General features: G+C 37.6%; 1 protein-coding gene across 1 annotated transcript; it reads left to right on the top strand.

Annotated features, from left to right (window-relative positions):
* runx2b (RUNX family transcription factor 2b) lies at nucleotides 1–26,968 on the top strand. Its single transcript, XM_083563407.1, is given in 10 exon segments — nucleotides 1–361; nucleotides 566–697; nucleotides 10,776–10,851; nucleotides 10,853–10,937; nucleotides 10,940–11,116; nucleotides 12,566–12,722; nucleotides 14,182–14,286; nucleotides 21,350–21,523; nucleotides 22,507–22,668; nucleotides 25,587–26,968. Coding segments are annotated over 10 exon segments (1,605 nt in total). The 5' UTR covers nucleotides 1–312; the 3' UTR covers nucleotides 26,075–26,968.
* Nucleotides 26,969–27,672: the final 704 nt, after the last annotated feature.

Here is a 27,672-nt window from a genome sequence, read left to right as displayed (position 1 = left end):
GAGAGAGAGAGAGAGAGAGAGAGAGAGAGAGAGAGAGAGAGAGAGAGAGAGAGAGAGAGAGAGAGGGCGTGAGAGAGAGAGCAGAAAGCCACAGCAGTAAGAAACAGGCCCACTCATTTCTATTGCTCTGGTGATGTCACAAGCATGTGACCCTGCCTCTCCAGTGACAGCTTTTTTAAAGGGAGGGAGAAAAAAAGAGAGATTTTAAAGCTTCTGCCTTTTTGGGTTTTTGTGAAGGCTTTGCTCACCTCCTGAGCAACCACAGAACCACAGGAGTTCAGATCAGAGATTTTGCCACCAGGCAGCACCTAAATGGTTAATTGTCACAGGTCAGCCTCGGGCTTGAGGAGCACACCAGCCAGTAAGTACGCTTCAGTGCAGCAAGGTTGGCTCCATCCTCTCCAAAGAGGGGACTTTTTTTTTTTTTTTTTTTTTTTTTTTTTTTTTTTTTTTTTACCAGACCTGGTCATTACTTGTGGTCATGAAAATAGTTGATGCGAAAACACAATTCTTGTGGATGTTTTTATCCTTGCGCTTTTTCTCCTGGCATGATGCATGTGCCTAGTTGAGGACGCCTCAAAGGTCATCAAAACCATAGAGAAACAAAATTTATCCTTGGAGCAGCTGACAGTGGCAGCAATGGCATCAAACAGCCTCTTCAGCTCTATGACACCGTGCCAGCAAAACTTCTTCTGGGGTGAGTGATTACTCAATGACTTATTATCGCTGTTTTTATACATGTGCTACCTTCAGTGTGATGCCGGTGAGGACAGTTAAAGGTCCACATTTATTAACCTATCTCACATAAGCGATGTTGTGCAAAGAAAATCCGCTGCCATGGCAAGAAAACATTTACATTACGATTATATATTTGCAAACATTTTCAAGCAGCCAACATGTTTGTACAGCATTAGGTTACATGTGTGGAAGGATGTCTAAAGAGGGAAAAAAAGGTCTTGAAAGATATTTCCATCAAGCATAAACATTCGCTCAGCATGCTGCACACATTTACGTACAAGCAGTGAAACAAGGCATGAAAATTGAGCGGAATATGAAAGCTAATATTTGAATGTTTGACACGGACTGTTGGATTAGTGGGTGTGCATCAGCATCTCTGCAGCTGAATGGCCTGGAAGGCCGGGAATACGGCAATGTTAATGTCCATCACACCAACATCCCTGTTAATAAAAATGAGACAGAACCAGTATTTGCAAGTAATGTAGACTTTTCCACTGAAATAGATATCTAATTAAAGTCTTCTCACTTACGCTTATTGTAATTTTTTTAAGAGACAATAAGTCTTATTTAAAACAATGTTCAAATATATAATTAAACTAAGAACTTGGAGTAACAAACAACATGAAATGAAACAAAACAAAACAAACAGCTTCACTCGTCACATGCTACTAAAATTTTATTCAATTTTGCAACTGGATAAATAAAACACAACGCTTCATTGTGTGCAACTTCCTAATGTCAAACTCAGGCCCTTCCATTTTGCTTGATCTATTAGTGCGCATATCCCTCCAGAGCGGTTTTAAATAAGTCCAAATGTCTTGTTTCCAAACACAGCTGTGCGGAGTGTGTGTGTCCTGAGCCACACGAGCTGCACGCTTTCCCTTGTGATGCCGCAGCCAGAGAGGCACTTATAGCAATCAGCACCCTCTATTAGCATGTTAACCTCTGGCCCCTTCCAACATCTCGGGCTGAGACAACAAAAGGATGAGAGCATCATGGCGGGAAATTTAGTCACTGCAGAACAGTAACAAAGTTTGATTCGAGCTGCTGCAGGTGGGAGCAGTAAATGACCAATGGTAATAAAAACCAACCCTTGTTTTAACATCTAAGGGCCATTTGTATTTTAATATGCAATATGTCGAACATATTTTACTAGAAGTACTAATCATACTATATGAAGTGTGTGTGTATGTATATATATATATATATATATATATATATATATATATATATATATATATATATATATATATATATATATATATATATAGTCGTCAACATGTGTGTCAGAATGAAGACTTGGAACAAGACATATTCAGTTGCTTCTTTTCGAAATCAAAACCAAGTACTGAAGTACTGACAGTGATCCCATGGTAGCAATTATTATTCAGCATAACTAAAAACTAAAACAGAGAAAGGGGAAAAAAAAAATTCCACCTAACTACAGTCTGATGAAAGCGGAGAAAGACTTAATAAAACCGTTCTGACTCCAGATCCAGACTACATCCAAAATATCCATATACAGTAATTGAGGTGTCCTAAGCTGAGAAATGAAAAAGCAGCTTCTGTTGCATGCGCCGGCTCCGCGGATCCTACCACAGACATTTAATTTTTGAGACATGCTAAAAGCAAACCAGACGCCGCTTTTTCACAGCAGGCCCAATGGAGGGAAGCCCTCTCATCAATAGATAATTGAGCTAAGGGGAAAATCACTAGGTCCTCAGTGGCAGCTTATAAGAGAAAAGAGTCATCAAAAAACATTCTCAAAGGAACACTAACTTAGTGCAATTTAATTACAGTTGGCAAGCGAGTGTGTAATTATAATAGGAATTTATAGATAATGATACCTGTAATGCTGTCAGGAATGTGTCAATTTACTTATCAGTCCACTACATGTAAGGGCACTGATGTGTAATTTAAAAATATTTTGGTACAGTATGCTCTGTGTCTTGATTTTGACTGTAATTGTCATCTTTTTGTTATAGTATTTCCAAAAAGCTTCTTAAGTTAAAGTAACTGTAATGCAATGCTGAAACTCATGTCCCAAACGCTGTTTCTACAGATCTTGTCTTTTTCTCAACTCCATCAATGAAAACACTTCTTAAGTCCATAAATACAGCATATACAAAGATATATAGTATTACAAATTACCAATGAGAAAACATGTGAATAATTGGAACATAGCAAATGGAAGTATCAATTTAATCAAAGCACTTACAAAGCACTGTACAGGAAACCGAATCCTTTTTCTAGTGTCAGAGCAAATGCGCAGTGAATAGCTCAGAGAAATAGAGAGAGGCGGAAATGACAAGGGGACGGGTTTAGTTTCACATCACAACAAGGACCATCTTCTTATTCGTTCAAATTAGCTCCTCGCACACTCCCAGGAAGATAAAAGTGTTAAAAGTGAGGGATCAGTTGCACACCTGAGCGACAGCCCGCTGGCTCAGGGATAGTGAAGCGACTGCAGGCACCCGTGTGTGCATGCCACTGTAACCCGAGTAAGAACTTCAAGGGGGAAAAAAAGGTGGATCAGTTTGCGCTTTAGAGTTGCAGAACTGCTGAAGTGCTAAAAACCCACAGGTGGATCAAACAGCACCCATCTGCTGTGATGAAGGTGGCAAGGAGATTTTTAAGCTGGCTCATTTGATTCAGTTTTACTGCTGGTCTCAGCAGCAGTAATGTAAGCACACTGTCACACTGTACAGTGCACACTCACCTACTTACTTTTTTTTTTCTTTTTTCCCCAAAGGATGAAATCATATATGCTTTAGGCACAAAAGAGTGAGTGGGTGCGCACAGTGATACTGTTTTCGGTAATTGGCTTTGAAGTTACAGCAGCCTTGTGTTTTTTAACACATTTCCCCTTTGAGCCAGTAACAAACTGGAGGAAGGTGATCAGGGAGAATCATCTCACTTTGCAGCATGGGTTTAGGTAACACTATGTCCAAGGGGAAATAAAGAGAAGGCAACTTGTGTTATCTAATAGGACCTGTTAAACCACATCTTTGACCAATGCATTTTAATATCTGTCTGAAGGTTTTTTTTGTGGGATAAGGAGTTATCTTTGTAAGTATCAAAGGCAAAATCACATCTGGCAACACTTGACAGTCAACCTCCTGTTCCCCTAAGATCATGTGATGTATAAACTCCTAACAGTAGTCCTGTCTACCTCTTCAATCTGTTGCACCGATGTATTAATTCCAATCAAAATCTCTGTCAGGAGTGCGATGTGGTACAGGTTTTAACACCATGACTGCTTCCAATTCCACAAAATAGTGGCATCAAGAAAAGGGCAACAGAGGCTATATAATTGCATTTTGACATGTAAGCACGATGCTCTTGTCGTTTTGTTGGCGGCATCCAGACATCAACTGTTGTTCTGTCATGTATCTGTGAAAGAAGAGGCCTGTTTTTATAAGTTCATGCTGTTAAAAACAGAAACAGACTTTTCAGAGGACCTGAAATTTAAATTATATATATATATATATATAAAATTTAAATATATACATATTTTTTTCCCCCAGAGTTGTCCATTTTACCAACCACAGGCATCCTTCATGAGAAAATTCACTTCAAAGCAGAAACTGTGAATATGAAACAAAACAACATTCTCACGCAATGTGTCTTTTCTCTGAATTCATTTTTGAAGTGTTTATTGTGTCTTCGCAAACAACTGCAAAATTTCTGCAATAAATGTTTAATAGATTTTTTTAACTAAAAGCTTAGATGTGGTGATAACTTCAAAATAAAACGTAAAGGGAAATAAATTGTGGCTTTATTTAAAAAGGCTGAGAAGTAAATCAAGGCACTTACAACTATCATGATTTTTCTAATCTATTATTGATATTATTATTATTATTATTATTATTATTATTTACAAAAAATATGTTCTTTTTAGTGTAAACGGTAGTAAACGGTTAATGTTTCAAAAAGAGGATTAATTAGCTGATAATTAAACATTTTCCATACAGGATTTTGTTTGAAAACATTTCTGATTGGAAATTCTTTGTAGCATTCGACATTAAATCTTTCAGAGGAACAAACCAAAGAATGTTTGTGGATTCCTGAATGGAATCTTTTTTTCTAAAAGCGTACCAACATATACAAAACCACAAGCTTACACCACCACAACCATTTACACATGCTCTTCAGGTTGTCTCCTCTTTAGGAAAAGTGGAATTCGGTCGTCTGATACTCACTACACAAGAAAACAAAAATGCAATGCAGTCTATCTTGTGTATGGTAAATAATAATAATAATAATTCACTTCATTACATTGCTTGTAAGTAATATATATGTGACAAATAAACAACCTGGAACTCTCACAATCAGCAAATTAAGATAAATAAATGTAAAATGTAAAATGTCCTGAGGTAAAAACAGGTCACTGATATTGGCAATAGCACCTCAGCGATGCAATCAGCTAGAGCACTTATAATGTCATTTATTTCCAGTCTGTTATTACATGACTTATGCTATGATGAAATGGTGCATTATACTGCACATTTAAAAAAATTTAAAAAACCTTTACAATGTTCAGTCTAAGTATTTACAGATGCTTGTAATGTCGTCACTGATTAGCTTTTCACAAAAACATTAAAGTGGAGTCATTTAGTTAACTCTTGCCATTTCAGATCTTTATTCTAAAGATGCCAAAAATGTTATTTCATTTCGTTCTCAACCCAAATTGCAGTGATTACCAATAAAATAAATTCACCCTCTGGGATTTAGGTATTCGGTTAATGTTAAAATCACGAATTAAAACTCTTTTGGGTTCAGTTCAACCACCTCAATTGTACATCAGTTCAATTTCACAGACTATCAGAAACAGTGCATGTTATGGGAATATTATGTGTAAAATAAAACAAAATTTAAGAAGACAAAATAAGGAATGTAAGTCTTATGACAACTCCAAGGATTTTGAAAGATGGCATCAGTTTGCACAAGTGTTTCCAGTCTTATGTTATTAGGGCAGATGTTATTTCAGATTTAATTCCAACCAATTAAGAGGAGTATCTGATAGTTAACTGATCAATATCAAGATCTAACAGTTTAAACAGGTCGAGTGCTGCACACCAGCGGTTTGCTTATAACAATGAAAATCCCTGAATACTGTTTTTTTTTTTTCCAGAGTGGACCTAAAATGTGCATGAAATAACGTAATATTAAATATTAATTAATTATATTGTTAATTATTTGAATAACGTTTCAGTTTCGGGTTTATGTTAAAGATGGTTTATGTGTGTAGTAAAGGAAAGGAAAGGGAAGTTTAAAGAGGATGGATATCATCTCTAATAGCTTACAGGAGCTTAGAGTTAAATTAACAAGGATATAGAGGTAGCACTCCTAAAATAAAATGTTGCAATATTGACCTCAGTGCCTTTTACTTCCAAAAGCATTTTCTCTCCATCATTTTCTCTCCACAAACCAATTCATCAAACATTCCACAGTTTCAGTTTTGTATTACTGTTTCCCCCTAAGCATTAGTAATGACTTTGTTTAGGTCATAGGTGTAAGAGAATAGAAGACTCTGCAGAACTCCTCCTTGTGAGAATGATTGAGTTTCAAACAAAGGCAACCTTATTTTTTTATGAAGAAATATCAATGTGGTTGCCAAGCAAATCAACTGGTTCCAAAAGTTTTTGACATCCTGGAATAATTCATTTAATCTGCTGCTGTGCACATATGGCTGTAGTATACTTTAGCCCAGTCTGAGGTTTATGCTCTTGAGGAGCCATGCTCTAAATGTTTTGCTTAGATAGCAGCCTGCTGTAATATTTTTTCCTTTATTCATTTAAGCACTTGTGTATGAACAGTCCTTAATTCAAAAATGTTAACAGAATTAAAAGAAACTGAGAAAGCTTAGCCATGATAGGCAGTAGCCTCTAAATATCACATTATAGATATCTGCCTGTTAGCGCTGTCTGTCGGTGGTTTAATCCCTTGCCCATGCATGATTCACTATCAATCATCCTCAATCTACCATGGGACAAGGTGAGACCTGCTTCCAATAAATTTACGACTGATTTTACCTTTCACAAATATCATGCATATATATATATATATATATATATATATATATATATATATATATATATATATATATATATATATATATATAGTGCATGTATACTATAAATATTTTTTAACTAAGCAGGCAGTTTCAGAGAGGAAGTAGACCAGTGCAATTCACAGCGGAATATAAATTGGAATTCTTATTTCTTGTCCAAAATAAACACACTTTTATGGAAAAATGACACTCTATCCTCATCCAGGACTATTTGCTGTTCATACAGATCCTGTGATTATACGTCGAAAGTAATTACTCAGTGGGATTTTGCTGTGTAAAATCGAATGAATTATTTACTCACCTACAAATATGTTCTTATGTAATATTGTTGGAAAAGAAATAAGAAAATAAACAGAAGCTGCAATCTAACTTATATGTCCTATGGCATGTTTGGGTAGTTCAAGATTACAAGCACTTTAGAGCACACTGCTACAGTGGACAGCACATAGAATGAGTGTAGTGCAGTGTGGTGTAAAAATGTCTGAACACTTACAGAACGCCAGGGAAGACAGTAGAGCTGCACACACTCTTAATGCCGGACTCGGTCGTTATGAGTGTTTAATGGCAGCCTACACATCAACGCCCTTTATTTCTTTTCCCTTCCTAAGCCACAGAAGTTCCTTTTCTGTTCCTATTTTTAAGTACAAGTGATCTCAATTAAGGACCTCCACGAAGGATGAAGGCGGCAGACAGTCATGCCAATAAGAGCAAAAAAGGAAATTGCCTTTGTAGCCGACCCCCCTTCACCAACCACAGCAAGCCTCCATCTCAACTCAGATTTCCAGACGAGGCTGCCATGCCGCGCACTGCACTCATCCAAAACAGCCAGAGGAAGGCACTCAGAGTGCACTCTTTCCTTCTTTAGCCCTTAATGGAAAATCTCCGACCCTGCCTCATTTCTGTTCTGACTTCTGTGCCATCTCTATCGTCTCTGCCATTTCTGAATGGTCTTGATTTACTGCCTACTCAGATCCTACGCCATATTTGATATCTTGGCAAATACACTTCAGAGTTACTGTCTTCTGAGATGATGTCATTAGCCATTCAATGTCAAATAGTAATCATAGGCTTAGATTAAATCTAGGGATTGAGACGAGTTGAGGAGGTCTTCCTGATTCAGTAAGAAGTATGTTTCTGTGAATGTGTCATTCCCCTTTCTTTCTTTCACACACACGCACACATGCACACACACAAATACACTCTCACACATTCTCTCCGCCCCTCTGTTCTGCTGTCTGCCAAGGATGGAAAGTAACTGTTTGAAACTGGAAGGTTCCGTGGCCTCATCAAAATGCTCCACACATAAAACCATAATTAAGTGTCTTTAAAAATGCACCACTGTGAAATGGAACCTTGATCCAGAGACTTAAGAGGCTGGATTTTTTCCTCGCAACCAACGAAAGAAAGCGGGACTAGAAAACACACACACACACACACACACGCACGCACACACACACACACACAGAAAAAAAAACAACATTCATGTAGCATGTTATATAATACCAGGACTTTAGGAATCAAAATTGTAGTCATTTGGATATTGTTACCACCCTGTAGCTCAGTGTCTCATTTTGTTTAAAGTAGCAGTTAACAATGACTCCTTTGTCTCGTTCCATTATTTATAATTAGGTGTGTATGAGCAGGAGAAAAGTATGGATGGCGATTGCACAAATTCTTCTCGAAGACAATTTTGAAGAATACCAGTCAGATGAGTTATCCACATTAAATCAAACTATCAGCTCTGTGACAAGCTCCTCCTATCAACTCCAGAATCAGATTTATATCAGGTCCTGGTTCTGTCACACTGTGTCCCTATAGACTAAGCACATCATATAGTATCGTCAGCTTCTGAGTCTGATCGGTTATGAAAGATGAAAAACGGTGGCGAAGAGCACAAAATGAGTTTGTGTCCTTCATAAACCGAACAGACCCCCTTCGGCCCGTCGCTTTTGTGGCACATCTGAGGCAGCTGTGTGGGCTGCTCTCGACTCATTAAGACATCAAACAACGAGCCCTGAAACGAGTGGGCAGAGTCCCGGTCTCGAGGCACAGAGAATGATTGAAATTAAGTGCGTACACTCCACACCGATATTGCTGGCAGATGGCGTCCATACTGTAGAGCAAAGTGAATTCAGATGTGACAAATGCTCTTTGATATCTCCTGGTCTCTTTGACTTAACACACAAGCATGTCAACAACCTCCCTGTTCCTGTTATTAGAATTTATTTACACCATTGTTTTATTGATTGTCATGGTAATCTGAATTTCTTTTCATGAATTACATTTGCTGCTGAGTGATTGTCAGCAAGGCCTGCCCTGGAAACAGTCCCATAAACCAACAGTTTATTTTTTTACATTGAGCATATTTCTGGTGCAGAGCAACTACATGATAGAGAAAGCAAGACACTAACCTGAGACCCCAGACAGTTTAAATAATACGCAGGGCAAGTTAACTATGGCTATGTTTAATACTGTTACAACCTTAATTACAACTCTACTGATTTATATGCCTATAAATTTAAAAGGTAATATTTTAAAACACTGGCTGGTCTGAACCATATTTTCAGTGTTCTGGGCAGAAAGAGAAGGAATGTAACTCAATAGGCATTTTTTTCCCCTTCGTCATGAAGACGTGCCATATGCACGTCTGTCTGTGCTTTCTGAGATTTTTTTTCTGTACTTCACACACATGTATATAAATTCAAACATACAATATTGTATATTAATATCGATAACACACACATATATATACAGTATACATACAGAGCATGCGTGTGTATACCCGCGTGTGGTAATGCTACCTCTGTTTTCTCCATCACCAAATTTGTGGTTGTGGGTCTCATCCCCCTAAACTTGCATGTGGAAATAAAGCACCATACTTCAGTAAAGCTCTGAATAAAACTGACGTCAGTATTTACTTCTGGCCCGATTGACTTACAATAGTAAGTGTGTGTTAAACGTTCCTTGTGGTCCATGACAGGGCTTTCAAATCAAAGAGTGAGATTGCTAACCAGCTTTCTTCACACTAAACCCATGCACTCTGAATGATGTTAGCGTTCTCTGACTGAGTGATCCAGCAGAGGATTAGCATTTCTGATCTGTCTTCTATCTCACACATGTATTTGAAGTGGACTTTTACTTCTTATTACAGTGTTCTCAGGTGTACGGTCTGTTTTGCCCTGTTATCATTTCCGAAACGTATTCATCTGCAGTTGTTGTTGCTTATCAGTTGCCATGGCATGCCTGAGTGAATACTCAGAGAGCTGCATGGTGCAGGAGCTATTACTAATAAATAAGTTGCAAATAAATGAGAACAAATGACACGTGTGCCAGGGTGGTGTCAGGGTGATGCAGATTACTAGACTATTTGTTTCAAAGACATTCATCATATTACAGTATCTTGATAAAGCTTTATAGGAGCAGTAAATGTAACAAATGTGATCATATTTAGATTTACACTAACATGATTGGCTGAACCGTGCAGAATATCCAGTTTGTTTTGTTGATTTTGAAGGGCAATTTAATAAGCAGGACTACGTTTATTGTCTCTTACACTGAACATGAGCTCTTTACTCCAGACCATAGATTAGACTATAAGAATGAAGCGGTAGAAATAAATTAGAGTCTAAGAGAGAGAGAGAGAGAGAGAGAGAGAGAGAGAGAGAGAGAGAGAGAGAGAGAGAAGGAATAAAACTACGCCAGAAGTGAATTATTTTGGGGAGCTTTTTTTTTTTCTTTTTTTTTTTTATCCTGTGAAACGTAGCAAATGACGCCTCTGCACAAAGCGCCAATTGAAGTCTGGTCCTGACGGGAGCTGGACTCGGACACTTCCGACACTCATTCCTAACTGAGTTCATGCTGCCGACACTTTCTGCGTGAGACACAAGACACGAGTTCTCCGCGGCTCCCCGACTCGCCTTACCTCGAGTGTAACTGAGCGTGTTTGTGATGCGCCTTCCCGTAGATGCGAGCGCGACTCGGCGCTTCAGCCCCCCGTCCAGCAGCCTGCAGCCGCTCCCGGCCAAAATGAACGAGGTCAACAGCAGCAGCGGCTGTGGTGGTGGTGGTGGTGGTGGAGGAGGAGGTGGAGGAGGCAGCGGCGGGATTAACAGCATTGGCGGTGGGAATGCAGGAGGAGGAACCGCGCAACACGACGCGAGACTGCGGCCGCTCGAGAACCGCTCCATGGCTGAAATCATCGCCGATCATCCCGCCGAGCTGGTGCGCACCGATAGCCCCAACTTCCTCTGCTCCGTGCTGCCCTCTCACTGGAGGTGCAACAAAACCCTGCCCGTCGCTTTTAAGGTAAAGAAAAAACCGCTTTCAGTGTATGTTTCAGGATAATTATTTATTCGAAATATTACTTTGAGTAGGTGCCTTTCTGGAGGGAAGATTAAAAATAATATGCTTTTGTGCTCAGGAATCCTGTGTTTTACTTTTGGTTTCTACTACAACAAAACAAACCCGAAATCAGTTAATAACGTGGAAAACTTTTCCAATATTTTATATATATTTATATATAAACAACTAATTTCCAGTTAATTATAATTAGTAAATTAAGGTATTTTCAACATGGAACTAAGTGGAAATATGTGTATAAATATATAATGCACATTTTTGTTTATGCTTATTCTGTTCTATTCTGTTCTATTCTGTTCTATCTATCTATCTATCTATCTATCTATCTATCTATCTATCTATCTATCTATCTATCTATCTATCTATCTATCTATCTATCTATCTACTGTATCTGACGTTTTTTTTTATCCCACTTATTTTGTTCCTATACTAATCCTTGGCGATGTTTATTGTTGTATGAATTGTTTACAAATTATGGGATGTATCTCATAATTTGTAGGATATCTTATATAATATTAAGAAGTGTTACTATATTGTCATATCGGTTAATTGGGTTAAATATACTATTAGATTGGAACAGTTTTTTTTTTTATGTTTTCTGGTTTCTGCAAATCTGTTAAATTATTCTGAAAATTCACTTAAATAAACCACCAAGCAAATGTACCAAATAGATATCTATTGGTTCTATGTAAACTTTAGAGATTGTTGTGTTTAAAAATAAAAGGACATGCAGTTTCTAAAAAACTCAACCCAGCTCACCTGAAAGCACCAGTCATGCCAGAGTTACAGTCAGAGAGATCACAAAATTTCCCTGTTGTGGTGTTTAATGTGAACATTACCTGTAGCTCTTGACCTGTATTTGCATAATTTTATAAATTCTGTTGCTGCCACATGATTAACTGAATAGATAACTGCGTAAATGAGCACAGTACAGGTGTTTCTTTTAAAGTGGACAGTGAGTCTTTCTATAAACAACAATTTTTACATTTGCTGTCTCTCGACTTGCTGTATTCATGAACTCATCTGGGATATTTATCAGTTTTGATACGGTTCCCACACATGCTGAGCACGTGTCAACTATTTCTCCTAGTGTTAGACCTCTTTTATATATGCATTTTGTTTCTGCAAATAAATGTATATTTATGCAGACTCCTGTTTTTCTATGCATTTTTGTTTGAGAAACAGATTTCAACCACAGGCATTTCAAGTATATCATCTTTAAAACCTTAAAAATAGGCATAAGTCAAAGGTTTACATTATCTGTAAACTTTTTCAATTTAGAATTTCGTTTTTTTGCTAGAATGTCCAGGAAAATGGATGACATGACAGACACTAGTTTCCAGCACCTCAGTAAATCGTTGATGCTATGACTGAGTCAATGTTGTGTCCCTGCAGGTTGTGGCACTGGGAGATGTTCCTGATGGTACTGTTGTAACTGTAATGGCTGGGAATGATGAAAATTACTCAGCAGAGTTGCGAAATGCTTCAGGTGTGATGAAGAACCAAGTGGCCCGTTTCAATGATCTACGCTTTGTGGGACGCAGTGGAAGAGGTTAGTCTGCTTTCAGTCCATAAAGACTTTTATAGTTAGAGATGGTCATTTTAATTGTGATCTGGGAGCTGGAACAGGAGATATAAATCTTTTAAATGGCGATAATCATTTAAATTCTGGCTACGTTGCTTTGGCAGAGGGACAGAAATCATAACAAAAATAAGAACAGCCAACTTTGAGCTGTCAACAGACGTGAGTTGGGTAAAGCCATGTTGTCTCCTGTGTGTAATTATCAGGTCTGATCCACTTAATGCCAATTTTACTGTTGTTTACAAAAGGGGATCTGTAAGTAGGTAAGATTAAGTGAAGGATGTGGTGTCAACACAAGATGAGAGAGGTTTACACAACGTGGGCATAATATGCGTCTGTTGTCTTAATGTTAGCCAATCCGCTGTATTTATTGTTATACCTTGCGACAACCTACACCTGCTCCAGGAAAGAGCACACTGTGTACCCAAAAGTCAGTTTGTGCAGGAAGGTTTGTGTAATTGAGTTTACAGTCACCTGGGGACAAGTGACATTCTTCTAATTATTACATCAGTTACAGTCCTGGCTGTGATCATTGTATCATTATATTACAAAATTGTATGTGTTCAGTGGCATAAAAAATATATATTGGGATTCACTGTAAATCCTATTGAATTATTTGTTAGTTAAATATGCATACAAATGGCATGTGTGGTCAAGGTAGTCTTTATTTCTACTGTCTAAATATTTCTACCATTTGTTTTTCCTATATATTTTCATTTTGTAATATTTTCATCCAGCATGAATATGAATCTTTAATGCAAATGCATTAAACTATGGATTTTCTTTTTTTTTCAAGCAATGTTAAATCCACTTTAGATTTTTTTATTAATTCACTTCGATATATTTAAATTGATTCTCATTGCTGAGAATGCACTACACATTTCAGAAGAATACATTAATCCAGATGAAAATGTGATCGTTTGTGTATAAGAACATTTCTACATAACAGACTATTCAGTACTTTCCCATTTCATATCTTCACTCAAACCTTTTCATCGTCACTCAGCACTGGATAGAACTCAGCTCTGGAGCACTGTGTGTGTTCTTGGTGTTAAGATGTTGGTGCTTGTGCTCTGCCAGCTGTTGCTAAGAGTTGCGATGACTTTCCACCCACCTCTTCCTGTCTCGTTGAGAAAGCAATGGCATTCCTGAGACGCCATGTTAGTACACTTCATTCCCCTTAGAACTCCATAAGAACACAATTTGTCTGAAAATTTGTTTAGGAAAGTTGAATGATGAGCCAGGGATGTCGATGTGAATTCTGTTGTGTTGTAATAGTTCTTTCTCCCTGCCTCCTTCACCAGGCGGATTAGGTTTAAATTAAGATTGGCAAAATGTTTTATCGGACATGACAGTTAACAGACGGTTTGTGAACATGCAGGTGTTTTTATTGTGAACAAACTCAACCCATATTGTTATGTTTGCACAGGAAAGAGCTTCACCCTGACAATTACAGTGTTCACAAACCCTCCACAAGTGGCCACTTACCACAGAGCCATTAAGGTCACAGTGGATGGACCGCGTGAGCCAAGGAGTAAGTTACACAGCTCTTAATGTGACCAAATGTCTGTGTTCTCTTTTTTCCTGCATGATCTCTGTGAATGTGCTTTGTTTTGTTATTTTCTCTGTTGGTTTATTCCCTGATACAGTATCTCAACTATTAAACAATCATTTTGAATATATTTTATGAATTTTTATTTACAGTGTTTTCTCTCTTCTAACCCTATATACACTTTTATTTATACTCTTTGTACTGTCAGATGCTGAGAAGATTATGTAAGAGAATATAAGAGTATGAGAAATGCTTCTGCATACTGTAATGCTTGGACACTGATTGATTATCAGAAGTCTGATGTTTTGGGGACTTGAATGATCAAACACTGAACAGAAACTGACTAGTTCTAAAGAAGTCACTGGGTTTACTTAGGCTCTTATTACATTTTCATTTCTTGAGCGAGTTCGTTTCAGTACACACTGCTGTGTGCTATGGTAGTTATGCTATGGTATTTCAACCTACAGTCTGTCTTTGATATTATAATATATATTTTGTCTTTCTTTGTTAGGATCTAGAAGTCTCCTTGTGTGTTCATAGCAAGTTGTCAGGGAAAGTGTGTCAGGCTGCACCATGGCTCCACTGGGGTGCTTTAGTGCTAACATCAGCTCATTTTTAATGGCTTTCAGTGCCAACCTGTCTGGAGTGCAGCTGTTTTACTTTATCATGAAAAAAATAAAAAATACTCCATCTTGGCATAGGATTCAACCCTATCACATCTATTGCAACATTTCTCTCTCCTTCCCTTTTACTTACTCTAGTCTCAGTGAACACATATGGTTCTAGTGTTTGAAGACACACTGGCTGTATGGTCTTGATTCTTCATTGTATTAAGACGGCCTCTAGCAGTCTCTGCACTTTTGTTTGATGTCAAAGACTTCCTATGCTCCTGCTCCTTTTAAAGTGAAGTATCAAGAGGCAGATGGCTTACATGTTACTGTGGCCTATAACAAATAAAAGATCCTGAAGACATTTTCTAGAGAAATACAGATTTTCTATAGGTTTATATTGTTGTTTTAGATTAAACTAAATCTCCAAGAGCCATATTTCTGAGTACGTTTAAGTCATATAAGCATGATTTATTAATACTTCATAGTGTCATTTATTGTATATAACTAAGAGGATGTCAGGGTCAAAAATTTACAAGCTGTCACATAAGGGGTCATTGAGTTGCAATAGCATCTGTGCCCTCTTAATAATGTTGTATTTCAGCACTTCCTTAACACTGAGATTCAGCATCATTAAACATCTAATTGGTGTTAATGAGACGACAATTAAGGAAGAGGCCCAGCTCGCTGAACTAGACAATGGCAACAGTGTGCCGTCAGAAATCTTTTCACTGAGCAAACGCCTGAAAGAACACCTTCTTCTGATTCAGTTGTAAGCACTAACATTTGTTATGCTTTAGAGCATTTATATGTAATTTAGAAATAATAGGTGCATGTTTATGTACAGACTGTTTCATTTTCATTCAAAATATAATTTGCTTATTATGTCTTAATACAAAAACTAAGGTTCATTTAGGCAGTTTTTTTACTTACTGTTTCTTCAGGGCCTCAGTTAGAGATGAATGTATAGCAGAATAATAACTCGGCACAGTATGTGCATTACTAATGTGTTTATGTGTTTAATATGCCATGATGGGTGCCATATGAATCTTTCAGGGGTGAGAACTTCCAGTGCTGTGTGTGTGTGTGTGTGTGTGTGTGTGTGTGTGTGTGTGTGTGTGTGTGTGTGTGTGTGTGTGTGTGTGCGTGTGTGTGTGTGTGTGTAAGTGAGAGAGAGAGAGAGAGAGAGAGAGAGAGAGAGAGAGAGAGAGAGAGAGAGAGAGAGAGAAAAGAAAGAAAGAGAGCAGGCAGTACAATTAGAGTGTTAATAGTGGCACTTTGTGTACTCACACCATTTACTTGATTTCAAATGTGATTTTTGATTCTATTTGTCTGTAATTTAAACAGATCTCTGCAGAATGTATATGTGTGAAGATATATATATATATATATATATATATATATATATATATATATATATATATATATATATATATATATATATATATATATATATAAACCATTTTTGCTTCTTCTCAGTAATATCACAACTATGTCTGATAAAAATTAATATGTTTGCTGTTATGGTTGTGTGCAGCTGTTCATGGGTAATGCCAGCTTTGCACTAACCTCTAATAACCCTCATTAAAAGTTATTTAAACTAATAGATTGGGCGGGGTTGGTTAAACCAACACACTTGCTCTGGAGGCCCCATGTAATTACAGATCGCATGTCAGACTGTCAGTCTTTGTAACACGTTTTAAATTATCTTTTTGTTGTACATTTCACTTCTCGTAAAATCTCCTCAGTCAAATCATGCATTGTTGGTAGGGATTAGTAGAGGCTAAGTTATTCTTTAAAACGATGTACTTCCTTCTTACCAGGACCCCACGTGTTCTTTTCGCTGTTTGGACACGTTGACAAATCACCATGTTGAATAGAGACAATAACTGAAGCAATAATGCGGGCTGAGACAGTTTAAAGGTTATATCTGGCCACTGTTCAACCCTATCAGCTCTGTAGACCACACAAGTACTATATGCATTATTTGTTCTTACAGCAAATGAAAAACAGAGGTGTCAGTATAGTTCTCAATTAAAGCTTCATTTATAATGGGAACTGCTCTCATAAAACCAATCTAAACAAGAAAGGAGAAGGGAGAAAAACTGAGACATAATCCTGGCCTGCTGTAAAGGGGCTACAAGAGGAGGTGCCAGAAGTGTGCATGTGTGTGAAGCGAGGGCTCAGCTTGAGTCTGGCTGTATATGTCTGGTTTGAATATGCAGTGTTCATCAGAGATGCATCATTACAGCTCAAGGAATACGGGTAGTAATCTGTTACGAGTCATACTACTTTCATATGAACATGGAGGTAATAAAAGTGTGTGCCTTTCCACTGAAAAAGGTTGAGGGCTCTTGTAGTTTTTATTTGTATGAGTTTGTGTGCATGTACACTTTTCCTTCCTGACTTGCCTTCCGAAGGTTAAAATGTAAAGACCACACAGACACCTGGCAGATCTCCATGACATTTTGACTCTGCATGTTTCACTCGAATTTCATCTCTCACTCTCTCCCTCTTTCTCTCTCTTTCTCTCTCTATCTCTCTCTCTCTTCCTCCCACACTCATTTTCTCCTAAACTTAAATGAATAGCAGAGACTGGCTGTCACCCATGCTGTCTTTTTCCCTTCTTTTCCCCATCGCTGTATTTCACTGCTTGTTCTTTCCAAAAAATACCATTATTACAACTGGTGAAGAATTTTCTTTATATTGTGCACCAAAATGTTTACTGTGCTTAAGATTTAATGTAGTTGGAGTATACTAAATCAAGGTCATTAACTTGTGTGTGCGTGCTGAAGGCCAATCCACTGTATGTCTAACTCATTATTTATTGGTGAATGTAGATGATCTCCTGGTTGATCCATGTACACTTGCACTCTTTAATAAATCTACTTATTTTCACTGGATGTTATACTGTGCTTCACCTCAGCTGGTTTCACACAAGTACCTGACAAAATCATGCTCACCTTAGATACATGTTGGTTGTAGGAAAGATCTGTACTGTGTTGTTTTCTGTCAAATCATGAATGCCTATGTGCACAATATTGTGCATAATCCAAATTTTTTGTTTATATAATGTATGCAGCCATACTTCGTTAGTTGTTAAGAGGTTTTGGCCATCTTCAAAAGTCCACTAAGTCACTTGTAAAATCATTATGAAGCCCAGGTCAGCCACTCTTATCTGTTTATTTATTCTGCTATTGCTTTTCATAGTTTTGTCTTTTCTTATTGTCCCTCCACTAATCCCTAAATCTGTTCCTCCGTAAGGAGCTGAAGCATTTGTCTATAACTGTTAGTCATGATGACCAAACATGCAGATGTGGAAGCAGTTGGGGGACTCAGATGATATCTATTTCTTATTTAATTTATTACAATGTTTCAGGTTTAGTTTTCTGCTACAGGATAGCTAGAGATCGTATCTTGGAATTACCTCGACGGACTCATAAGTATTTAGGCCTATGCTCTGAAATGAAGCCTGAGTCAGCTGGGGGTTACATATCACCAGTAATGTTTGGCCATGGTCCCACTGGGCCAGTCAAGCATCTGGAATGAGTATGTCCAAGCTTCCGCTGCATGATTGGACAGGGAAGTGTTGGCTATCGAAAATCTCACCCCGTTGTCTGGGAGATGATGGGAATGTTTGGGACTTTCCCCCAGCAGTGATATCATCTTGTTTCCTGAGTCTCATTCACACTCACTCCCTGCCCTAATCCCCCCTGCACCAAATGACAAAGCTTGTTTCCAATTCTACATTGTGTCTAGAGATGTACTGTGAAAGAAAGAGCAGGCACATGTTGCTCCTGATGCCACGGTTTGGGAGAATATGCCCTTATAATTATCATTTTCATTTATTTTATAATTGTTTTTGTGCATCATATGCTTATTTTGTTAACACTTCTTTCATTCAGAGAACTTTGCCAACTCATATATGCCCAACTCTTGGCAAAGTTGCTACTATTCAAACTTATGCTTCGTTTGGTGTAAGTTGTTGTTGTCTTGTATCTTGAGGTTAGTTTTATGTATCGACTGCCTAAATTGTGGGTGGAAACTACTGCTGAAACAATTCCTTAAAGAACTTGACTAATTCAATACAAAAAATCATCAAGGCAAATTATTATATGCTTCATTTAGTCAGTTTAATTAAACATGGAGCATTGTGTTCCCCACAGACCATTATTACTTAAGCACCACCCGCTACACTCTGGAGCACTCTGGACAGGTAACACAGAAGATGCTGCAAAATAAAAAAATAGAGGAACGGGGAGAAAAGAGCGAGGGGCGAAGAGAAGATTCTGTTTTTAAAGTTTGGGATCATTTCAAACTAAAATATAAAGAAAACACTGTACTGTTTATCTTTTTTATAGTAAATTGAAATTTATATTTATATTTTTATTTATTTATTTTTATTTTTTTTTTTTTTTTACATTTATATATTTGTATTTGCATTTTGATATAATATGGCAATTAAATGAACTAAATGGGTTTAGTTTTACAGATATTCTTGCATGCAATTTCCACATTAAAAATGTAAATATTTTTTTAAAAGGAAACAAATTACTTGTTTATTTTTTATATTATATATTTAGTATCGATTTTTAATAAAAAAAATAGAAACAAAAGTATTTCTTATCTGATTAATCGATGGAAAAATCGGTTACTAAAACATTCGAAAGCAGCTCTAGTGGAAACTTTGACAATGTTTATATGGGTTTTCTAATGACACATTTTTGGTAAAAACACCACATTCTCACCACTTTCTTTATTTTTTGTTTTTATTAAAAAAAAAATTCAATTAGAAAACCCATATTGATCAATTATTCTGGTGTAGTGTTTGATGGAGGCTTTTTCACCTTTCACTTTCATCCCATAAAGAAGTAAAAAAGCAATGGCAATGAGGGCTCACTTGGTGTCGAAGCACAGGACATTTTTTCTTCAAGGTTAGAAAATAGGCATGCATGATTTTTCCAGAGTTTTATGTACTGCAGCTAACTTTAGCATCAGTACTTATGCACAGCTTGTAGAAAAATAAATGATTTTTTGTTCAACGAATGAAGTTGGACGATATGAAGTTTTGGTTTCTAGTATGCCAATGTGCTCAGTGGATTCAGTTGCACTAACAGACAATGAAATGAGGTTTGCAATATCATGCACACATCCTTGAGTATTAAATATGTATTAAATATAATCTAACATCCACTATCCCTCAGCTTTTTAGTCTACTGTGGAAGAAAGACTGTCTCTCTTTGTCTCTCTTTGTGTGTATATATTGTCTTTTTGTTCTCTTCACAATGAGTGTAGTCTAGATCCCGTCTTAGTTGGTGTCTCTGTGCCAACTGGAGGAGTTCCAGTTTCAGCAGGAGTTTTTCTCTCTCTTCTGTTTGATATTTACTTTACTGCCTTCTCTGGGAAGCTGGTACCGGCCTAGACAGACAAACAGCACTGCTTTAATGGCCAAGAGGGCTGGGGGTAGTGCAGCTTGGGGCCTCGAGCCTCTCTTTATCCCTCTTATGCTATGGGTTTAGTCGGCACAAGGCACCTGTGGGCTCTTAAATGGTCTTGTTATGACTCTCCTGTAAAGCATTTGGCAGTAAGGACCCTTTGTGCTTGCAGATCCCACTGTACGGGTAGTAAAGGAAGGATGAGAGACTGTAGTAATAATGTAAAAGCTGTGCTTTGCTATTTGACCTAAGGGGATTTTGACTTTGCATGCCACAAAGTGTCTTTCACCTGCTTTGACCCTGTACATTAACAGTATAGACAGTGCTTAATGTGGAGTATGGAAAACGTGAAGCTCAGCAGGGGTAAGCTAAAGTACATTAAACAGCTCTTTTGTTGTGTAACCACTGATCGTTTTAGACTTTAAGGGCAGAGTAATAGCAATAGAGTACATTCTAAATTAATAAGACAGGCGAACATGCCAGAGGGCCAGAATGAAACGATCATGCAAAAGGAAATGGAACACTTGTCCCATTTTTATCCATCACAAGCCATCTGAGAAGCCTTCTTTTTTCCAAATAGAAGTTAAATGTACGCCTGTACCTATTAATACACATTGTGAATTATATTAGATAGTATGCTTCATCAAAACTTTAAAGAACTACAATTCTTGTGCTTCAGCAAAACATTATATTTCTGTCACGGTGTTAACACTCTGAAATTACTGTGTTCAAATAATGAATAATTCTGAAAAAGGCACAACCCTCAGTTGTAATTCATCTTCTTATTAGGGTTTGCAGTAATGTCTACTATACAGGAATTTGCCCATTTTACTTCTATTGCCAGTTGAAATTGTATCAAAGCTAAACGTTTTTGGAATGTTTTCCACGTTGGGTAATTAATATGATGCTGTTTGTGGTGAAAGTGGTAATGAAACAGTCATGCAGTGGCATGGCCTGGGTCCCAGCAGTATTAACTCACGTGCTGTCTCGTCTAAATTGCAGGGCACAGGCCAAAGTTGGACGATTCACCCAAGGCAGGCCTGTTCTCTGATCGCCTGAGTGAGCTAGAGCGCATCCGACAGAGCACCATGAGGGTGGCTGTGCCAGCACAAACACCCCGGACCTCGCTCAACACCCCCAACTCGTTTTCTCCTCAGGGCCAGAGCCAAATCTCAGGTATGGGCAACTTCAACTTTCTAAACATTTAATATTGGACTATGCCACTGCAAAAATTTTATTCTCTGCAAAATCCAAGGTACATCTTTCTGCAATGTCAGTTAAAACACAGCTGTGCTATTTCTCAAAGTCAGAAATGTATCCCACAGGATATGTTTGTGAAGTCTAAATTGAGTGGTGATTAGTGCAGAAAAACAGTAAATTGCACCATGTACCTAGAGAGAAGTCACACACATCGTTTGTTCTTAATTATTGCTCTAAACATCCTGAGCCCTGGGTATTGTTTTGTAGCAGCTAAGTCAACCGAGAACACATTCCATCATTCCTACACCTATTTGTTTTAGAGCAAAGTCTTTTTTGCATGCTATCCTTGACTCAAATGATAAAAATCTTTCAAAGCGGATAAGTGTAAGCACAACAACGCCGAAGTCTATGGTGGAGAGAGTAGAAAGAATACAGTTAAGTGGAAATGTTGTGTCACACAGTCAGAATTTAACTGACTAAAAATTTTAGTTTTGCTACCAGTTTTTATTGAATTTTATGTTGGAACAATTAAATTTAATAATAAAAATATTAAAATTCATTATAAAATTAAGTCAAATGTTAATCAAGTACAGTACTGTATACATAAAATAGCATTTTTGGGGTGGCGTCCGTTTGTCTGGGTTTTTCATTTATTGCGGGCGGTTTTGGAACTGATAAACAGGGATTACTGTATTTTATATATTTTTGCGATTCAATTATTATTTACATTTATTATTATTTAATAATTATTTAAAATTGCATACAATGCTACTTAAGTATATTAACAAAATAATTTAACTTCTTACCTTCTCATTCTGCATCTATTTAATCTGAAACAAGAAAAAACATTAGTCTTATAAATATATATCTTATATTGAGTAACCACACAGTGTAAAAAAGCACGAGGTTTAATCTGTGGAAATAATGCTCCGTCTCTTTGTTTGGTCACACGTCGTCAGACCCACGGCAGTCACAGTCATCCCCTCCGTGGTTTAATGAGCAAGCATACTCATCGTACCTGAGCCCCATGGCGTCCCCCTCGGTGCACTCTACCACCCCTTTGTCCTCCAGCCGCGCCACCGGTCTGCCTTCCATCAGCGATGTTCCCCGCCGCCTGCCAGGTAACCTCCAGCCTCAGGCCCCTGCAGGTGCAGCCCCTGACCCTCTCCAATTCTGCTGTCGTGGCCTGGCTGCCAAACAGCAAAACACATGTTCAAATATGAATTTTCTTTTTTTAGAGGACGCCAAATGCTTGTCCAGTTAGGCTTTTGGAAACAAAATGATTGGCTTGCCATAGTTTGTCAGATGGGTGTGCTCAACAAGATAAAAGCTTTTTTCTTTCATGGAAAGTCAGCAATTCATATTATCTTTTTCCTTTGCCTGTCTTATGGCACATCACTCATTTTTAGCCAAGAGAATAATTTTTTTTAAGGGTTAGCATTGCATCACTCATCTATTTCGTATTTGCAAATGATTTACTTGCATGAAAGTCATATTTAGTTTTACTTGCTGCTCAGGCTTTAATTAATTACAACCGCAGTCTGACTAGCTTTCAGTTTTCATTGGCTAGTTCGTCTAAAGGATGTGGAAAAAAACACATTCATTCTTGAAACTTCCACCTTTAGAGATTGATTGGAAGAGCTTTTTTTCCTGAAGCAGGAAAAAAAGAGATTGCTTCCTTTTCCCTTCACCCGTTTCTTTGATCCTGTGGCGAATATGGTTAATAACAGAGTAAGGCATAATAACAGACCGGTGGCAGACAAATTAAGCAGCTTTATAGCGATTCGGTTCTGAAAGATCCTGTCAGGGAGCCTTAGCCCATTTGTTGCTGAATCTAATATGCTAATTTGTCCTCTTTTGCCCTGCACCCAACCAAACACATACATTTATAGCTTTAATGTTGGCTATCAACTTTCTCCCTCCAAGCACCTGTTTGAGCCGGGGCCAGGTGACTGTTTTTAAAGGTTTTCCTTTTTTTTTTTTACTTTCCCTCCTGTTTTCTTTTTTCTTTTTTGTGAGCCCAAAGCAACTGTAAGCGATTAAACAAGCGGCTCCCTGGTGTTAGCTGCTTGCCAGCTTTTGGACGCCTGCCACCTGTCCTGTCAGGTTCGATTAGGCTGGTTTTGTCAGCCTGTAGGTTGTTGCGTGGCGCACTCAAAGCTCTTGCTGCTAATAACAGCCATTATCTAAGATAAGGCCAGCAGTGTTTGCTGCCAGAGAAACAAACTACAGTTCAGAAAATCTTCCTGTTAAATGCGGATGCTGTTGTCAAATGTCATTAGACTCTGCTGTCATCTAAAGTTGACAGTGTAATACTCGCTAAAAGCATATTTGCTGTGTATGGCAAATAGACCAAATGAACCTTTGCTTAGTGCATTTTAAACATGGAGAGCATACTTAGATGTATGAACTAGCATCTGGTTTTGGGTCCAGTGCTGTCTAGCATCAGTGACTGTTTAAATACAGCCCAAACATTGCCTTTATGTGTACATGTGTGTAAAACGGGGGGCTATGCTTTTAGCTGTTCTGCCCATTATTCAGCGCACACTCGCTGTTGCCTGAGGCTAGAGAACCATTATTCCACGAGTTTTAAATCAAAGAGATTTAATATAAAATGTGAAAAATGTGTGTGGGGGTAACGCTGTTAAGAAGTCCAGGATACGAGGGGCTTAGCGGCAATTCACGCCTCTGCAACGCGCCCACACATAATCATCATCCTCCTTAACATGGACATGGTGACAGGAAAGACACCTAGTGATTTATGATAAGAGTACTGAATCTAGAAAGGGGTTTCGAGGGGGTGCTGGTGTCAAAATGGTCCATTTGTGGCTTTGTGAATTTTAAGGTTAACGGGGAGAGCATGCGAAGGATAGAGGGTCGGGTGAACGTGGTTCTCGTCTGGGCTCAGAACATATAAGATACCAGAAGCCCACATCTGAAGCTAAGACTGATCGTCTCCCCATGATGCTTCAAACACCTCACAAAACATTTCCAAATGTGTGACTGCTTATGCAACTTGATGGCACTTTCAACATGGGCACACACAATTTAGTGAAGTAATGCACATACCTAAGTGAGCACGGACCAGTTTAAACATGTGCAGGCTCACATAAACAAGCGTATAAATACGCCTGAAAATGCGGACGCAGAAGATGAGAGGCATATAACCATACACATGAATACACATACACACGAGCCGGTCTGAGAAAAAAAAAAGAAACATGTTTAAGCCAGTCCAAGAGACATTGTGATCGTTGTGCAGAATTGTGCTTAATGTATAATGAGCATCAGTTCTGGGAAACAAACAATCATTTTTTAAAGAAACTGACCTGATATACTGTATGTCCAATATGCCAACTATATTAAGTCTACAAGTCTTTTTTTCAGATCTATATGTTCATACAACGCCAATTCTGTATATTAAGTATAGTGCAGGGTGAGTTTAATACCACTGACAGAAGCACCTTAATTCCACAAACAATGTCTTTTAAAAATCCACAGGGAGGGTCACTTTTAAAATAATTTCCCTGTGGGATCAATTAATAATTTCCCTGTGAGATCAAAAATAAAGTGTTCTGACTCTGACTTTAATATCACACACTGTGACATTCCGCACTTTAGTATATGTATTTATGTATTTATTTATGTATTTACTAATAACCTTAGTTTAAGCTTATTCATTTTTATTTGATGCATGTGTAAGTAAATGTTTGATATAATATATAATTTAATATTGAATATTATATATTTATAAAATATATAAGTAAAATTCTCAAATGTTTTGTGCTGTTTTTTTGTTTATGAATGTGTAAAGGTCTGTCTGTCGGTCTGAATGTCTGTCTTTAAAACACCATTTTCTAAATTTGAAAGGGCTTCGTAAAAAAAAATTAAACACAAAAACATTTATTCTATTAATCTATTTGGTTTATTAAGTTTTATTATTATAAGTAAAAAAGTTTTTTTTTATAAATATATATTTTCAGATGATGTAAACTCTTAATTTATGTAATTAAGAATTTGTGCACTATTTTGTGTGCAGGTTCCACAGATCTGACTCCTTTCCCGGGGCAGTTTGAGCGGCAGTTCCCCGGATTCTCCTCCCTCACTGAGAGCCGATTCTCCAGTCCACGGATGCACTACCCGGCTACGTTTCCCTACACTACCACCCCTGTCACCACAGGCATGTCTCTGGGCAGTGCCCATTACCACACATACCTGCCCCCACCATACCCAGGCTCTACTCAGAGTCAGAGTGGACCATTCCAGAGCAGCAGCACCCCCTATCTCTACTATGGGGCCTCCTCCGGCTCCTACCAATTCTCTATGGTACCTGGAGGGGATCACTCTCCCTCCCGCCTGCTGCCCACCTGCACTAGCGCCTCTACAGGTGCCTCATTGGTCAATGCCAGTCTTCCTGTGCAGGCTGATGGAGGAAGCGGTGTGGATGAGGACGGCAGCCACAGCAACTCTCCAACTGTGCTCAATCCTGCAGGGAGGATGGATGAAGGAGTGTGGCGGCCATATTGATGGAATTAGAAAAAAAAAAAAAAAAAAACAGGAAGGTGTGACAGGCGAACTTCAAACCAGAGACATGGTTTTAAAGCACAAACCCTACTAGGACCCCTCATCCTATCTTGCTGAGACATTCTCTTTTGCCTGGTTTATTTTTAATCTTTATTAAATGTCACTTTTGAGGAATATTTATGGAACGAGTTTCTTCAAAGGGAAGTATTTAAAATATGATCTTTCATGGCAGTTATTGTTATTTGTATACCTGTATTACAAAATCCATTCCTCTGAAACCAATAACTTATAGACAAATTGACTATGGTTAGGAAACAGCTATGACCACAGCTATGGTTTGCTGCTCTTATTTTTTTTTTAAGTTAGTTGGCTTTAACATGCGTTAGGTCCGACATGCAGTTTAAAGCACTGAGCAGCAGTCGGTTTCAACTAACTATGAAAAACCAAATTTTTTATTTTATAATTATTATTTTTTTTTTAGGAATGCCTTTCTTTTTTTAACTTAAGTAATTTAAATTATGCATATTTGATAAACAAATGTTGAGTTGTAAGTTATAAAGCCATAACTTATGTAATGTATTTTGAACTTGATTCATAAGGGGAATATTTTTGTAATGCATTTATGTTCAAGTTAATAATGAAACTGATATGTAATTTAAAGATACATTTTCTGTGCCTTAAGCAATGTTTTTTTTGTTTGTTTGTTTTAAAAAAAAAAAAGATTTTTCTTCTGTGTATACTGAGATACGTTTCCTATATATAGTAGTATATAGCAGTATTTTCTGCATATAGTACATTATGAAAAGTTCTATTCTTCTATAGCAGATGGTCTTGCCAGTTTGAATTATTACTTTAGTGCTAAGTACATAAAGCTCCGTTTTGACTTCAAACCAAAAAGGCCACATTCTTTTGGATATTGTTTATTGATTATGCCAATTTGTATGCACCATGCTTAGATATAGCTGTCAGTGTTAAAACTAGGATAAGCCGAAAACTGTTTCAGTCCATTTGGACAAAAGTAAGGGCTATAACAGGAAAACTACCAAATCCTCTGCACATTAAGGGGCCTGCTGTGCACCCACCTGAAGACTGGATCAGTTTACTGGAACCTAATGAAAGCCACACACACTATTTCTTACCACGAATACTGTTTATCTCAATATGGTATTGCTCAGTGTAATGGCAGCTAAAATCCTCCCTATGGAACATCAGTGATTTTTGATATGTCTGGATTCTGGGTACAATTTAGGTACATTTTTAGCATTTTTTTTTTTTTTTTGCTGGAGATTAAGGTTGAACATTGATATTTGTTTTAGTTATTAAGTAATTCCATAACCTCTGTAGCTATTGATGCAAGACTAGAATTAAATCCCAGACTAGAGTATCTGAAGCAGTCTACCCACTTGGATACTAATATTGGTTTCAGTTAGAAAATGTGTAATATTGTGTTATGACAACCAAATCTACCTGATTTACTTATTCCAGGCTGGGGCTTCATTATTCATTATTATTATTATTATTATTATTATTATTATTATTATTATTGTTATTATTATTATTATTATTCATTCATTTTCTCCCGCTTATCCGTAATTCGGGTC

This window comes from Silurus aristotelis (genome assembly GCF_946808225.1).
Source record: "Silurus aristotelis genome assembly, chromosome: 15".
NCBI lineage: Eukaryota > Metazoa > Chordata > Actinopteri > Siluriformes > Siluridae > Silurus > Silurus aristotelis.
The sequence above is the reverse complement of the archived record's forward strand: the minus strand, read 5'-3'. Positions and strand labels throughout refer to the sequence as shown.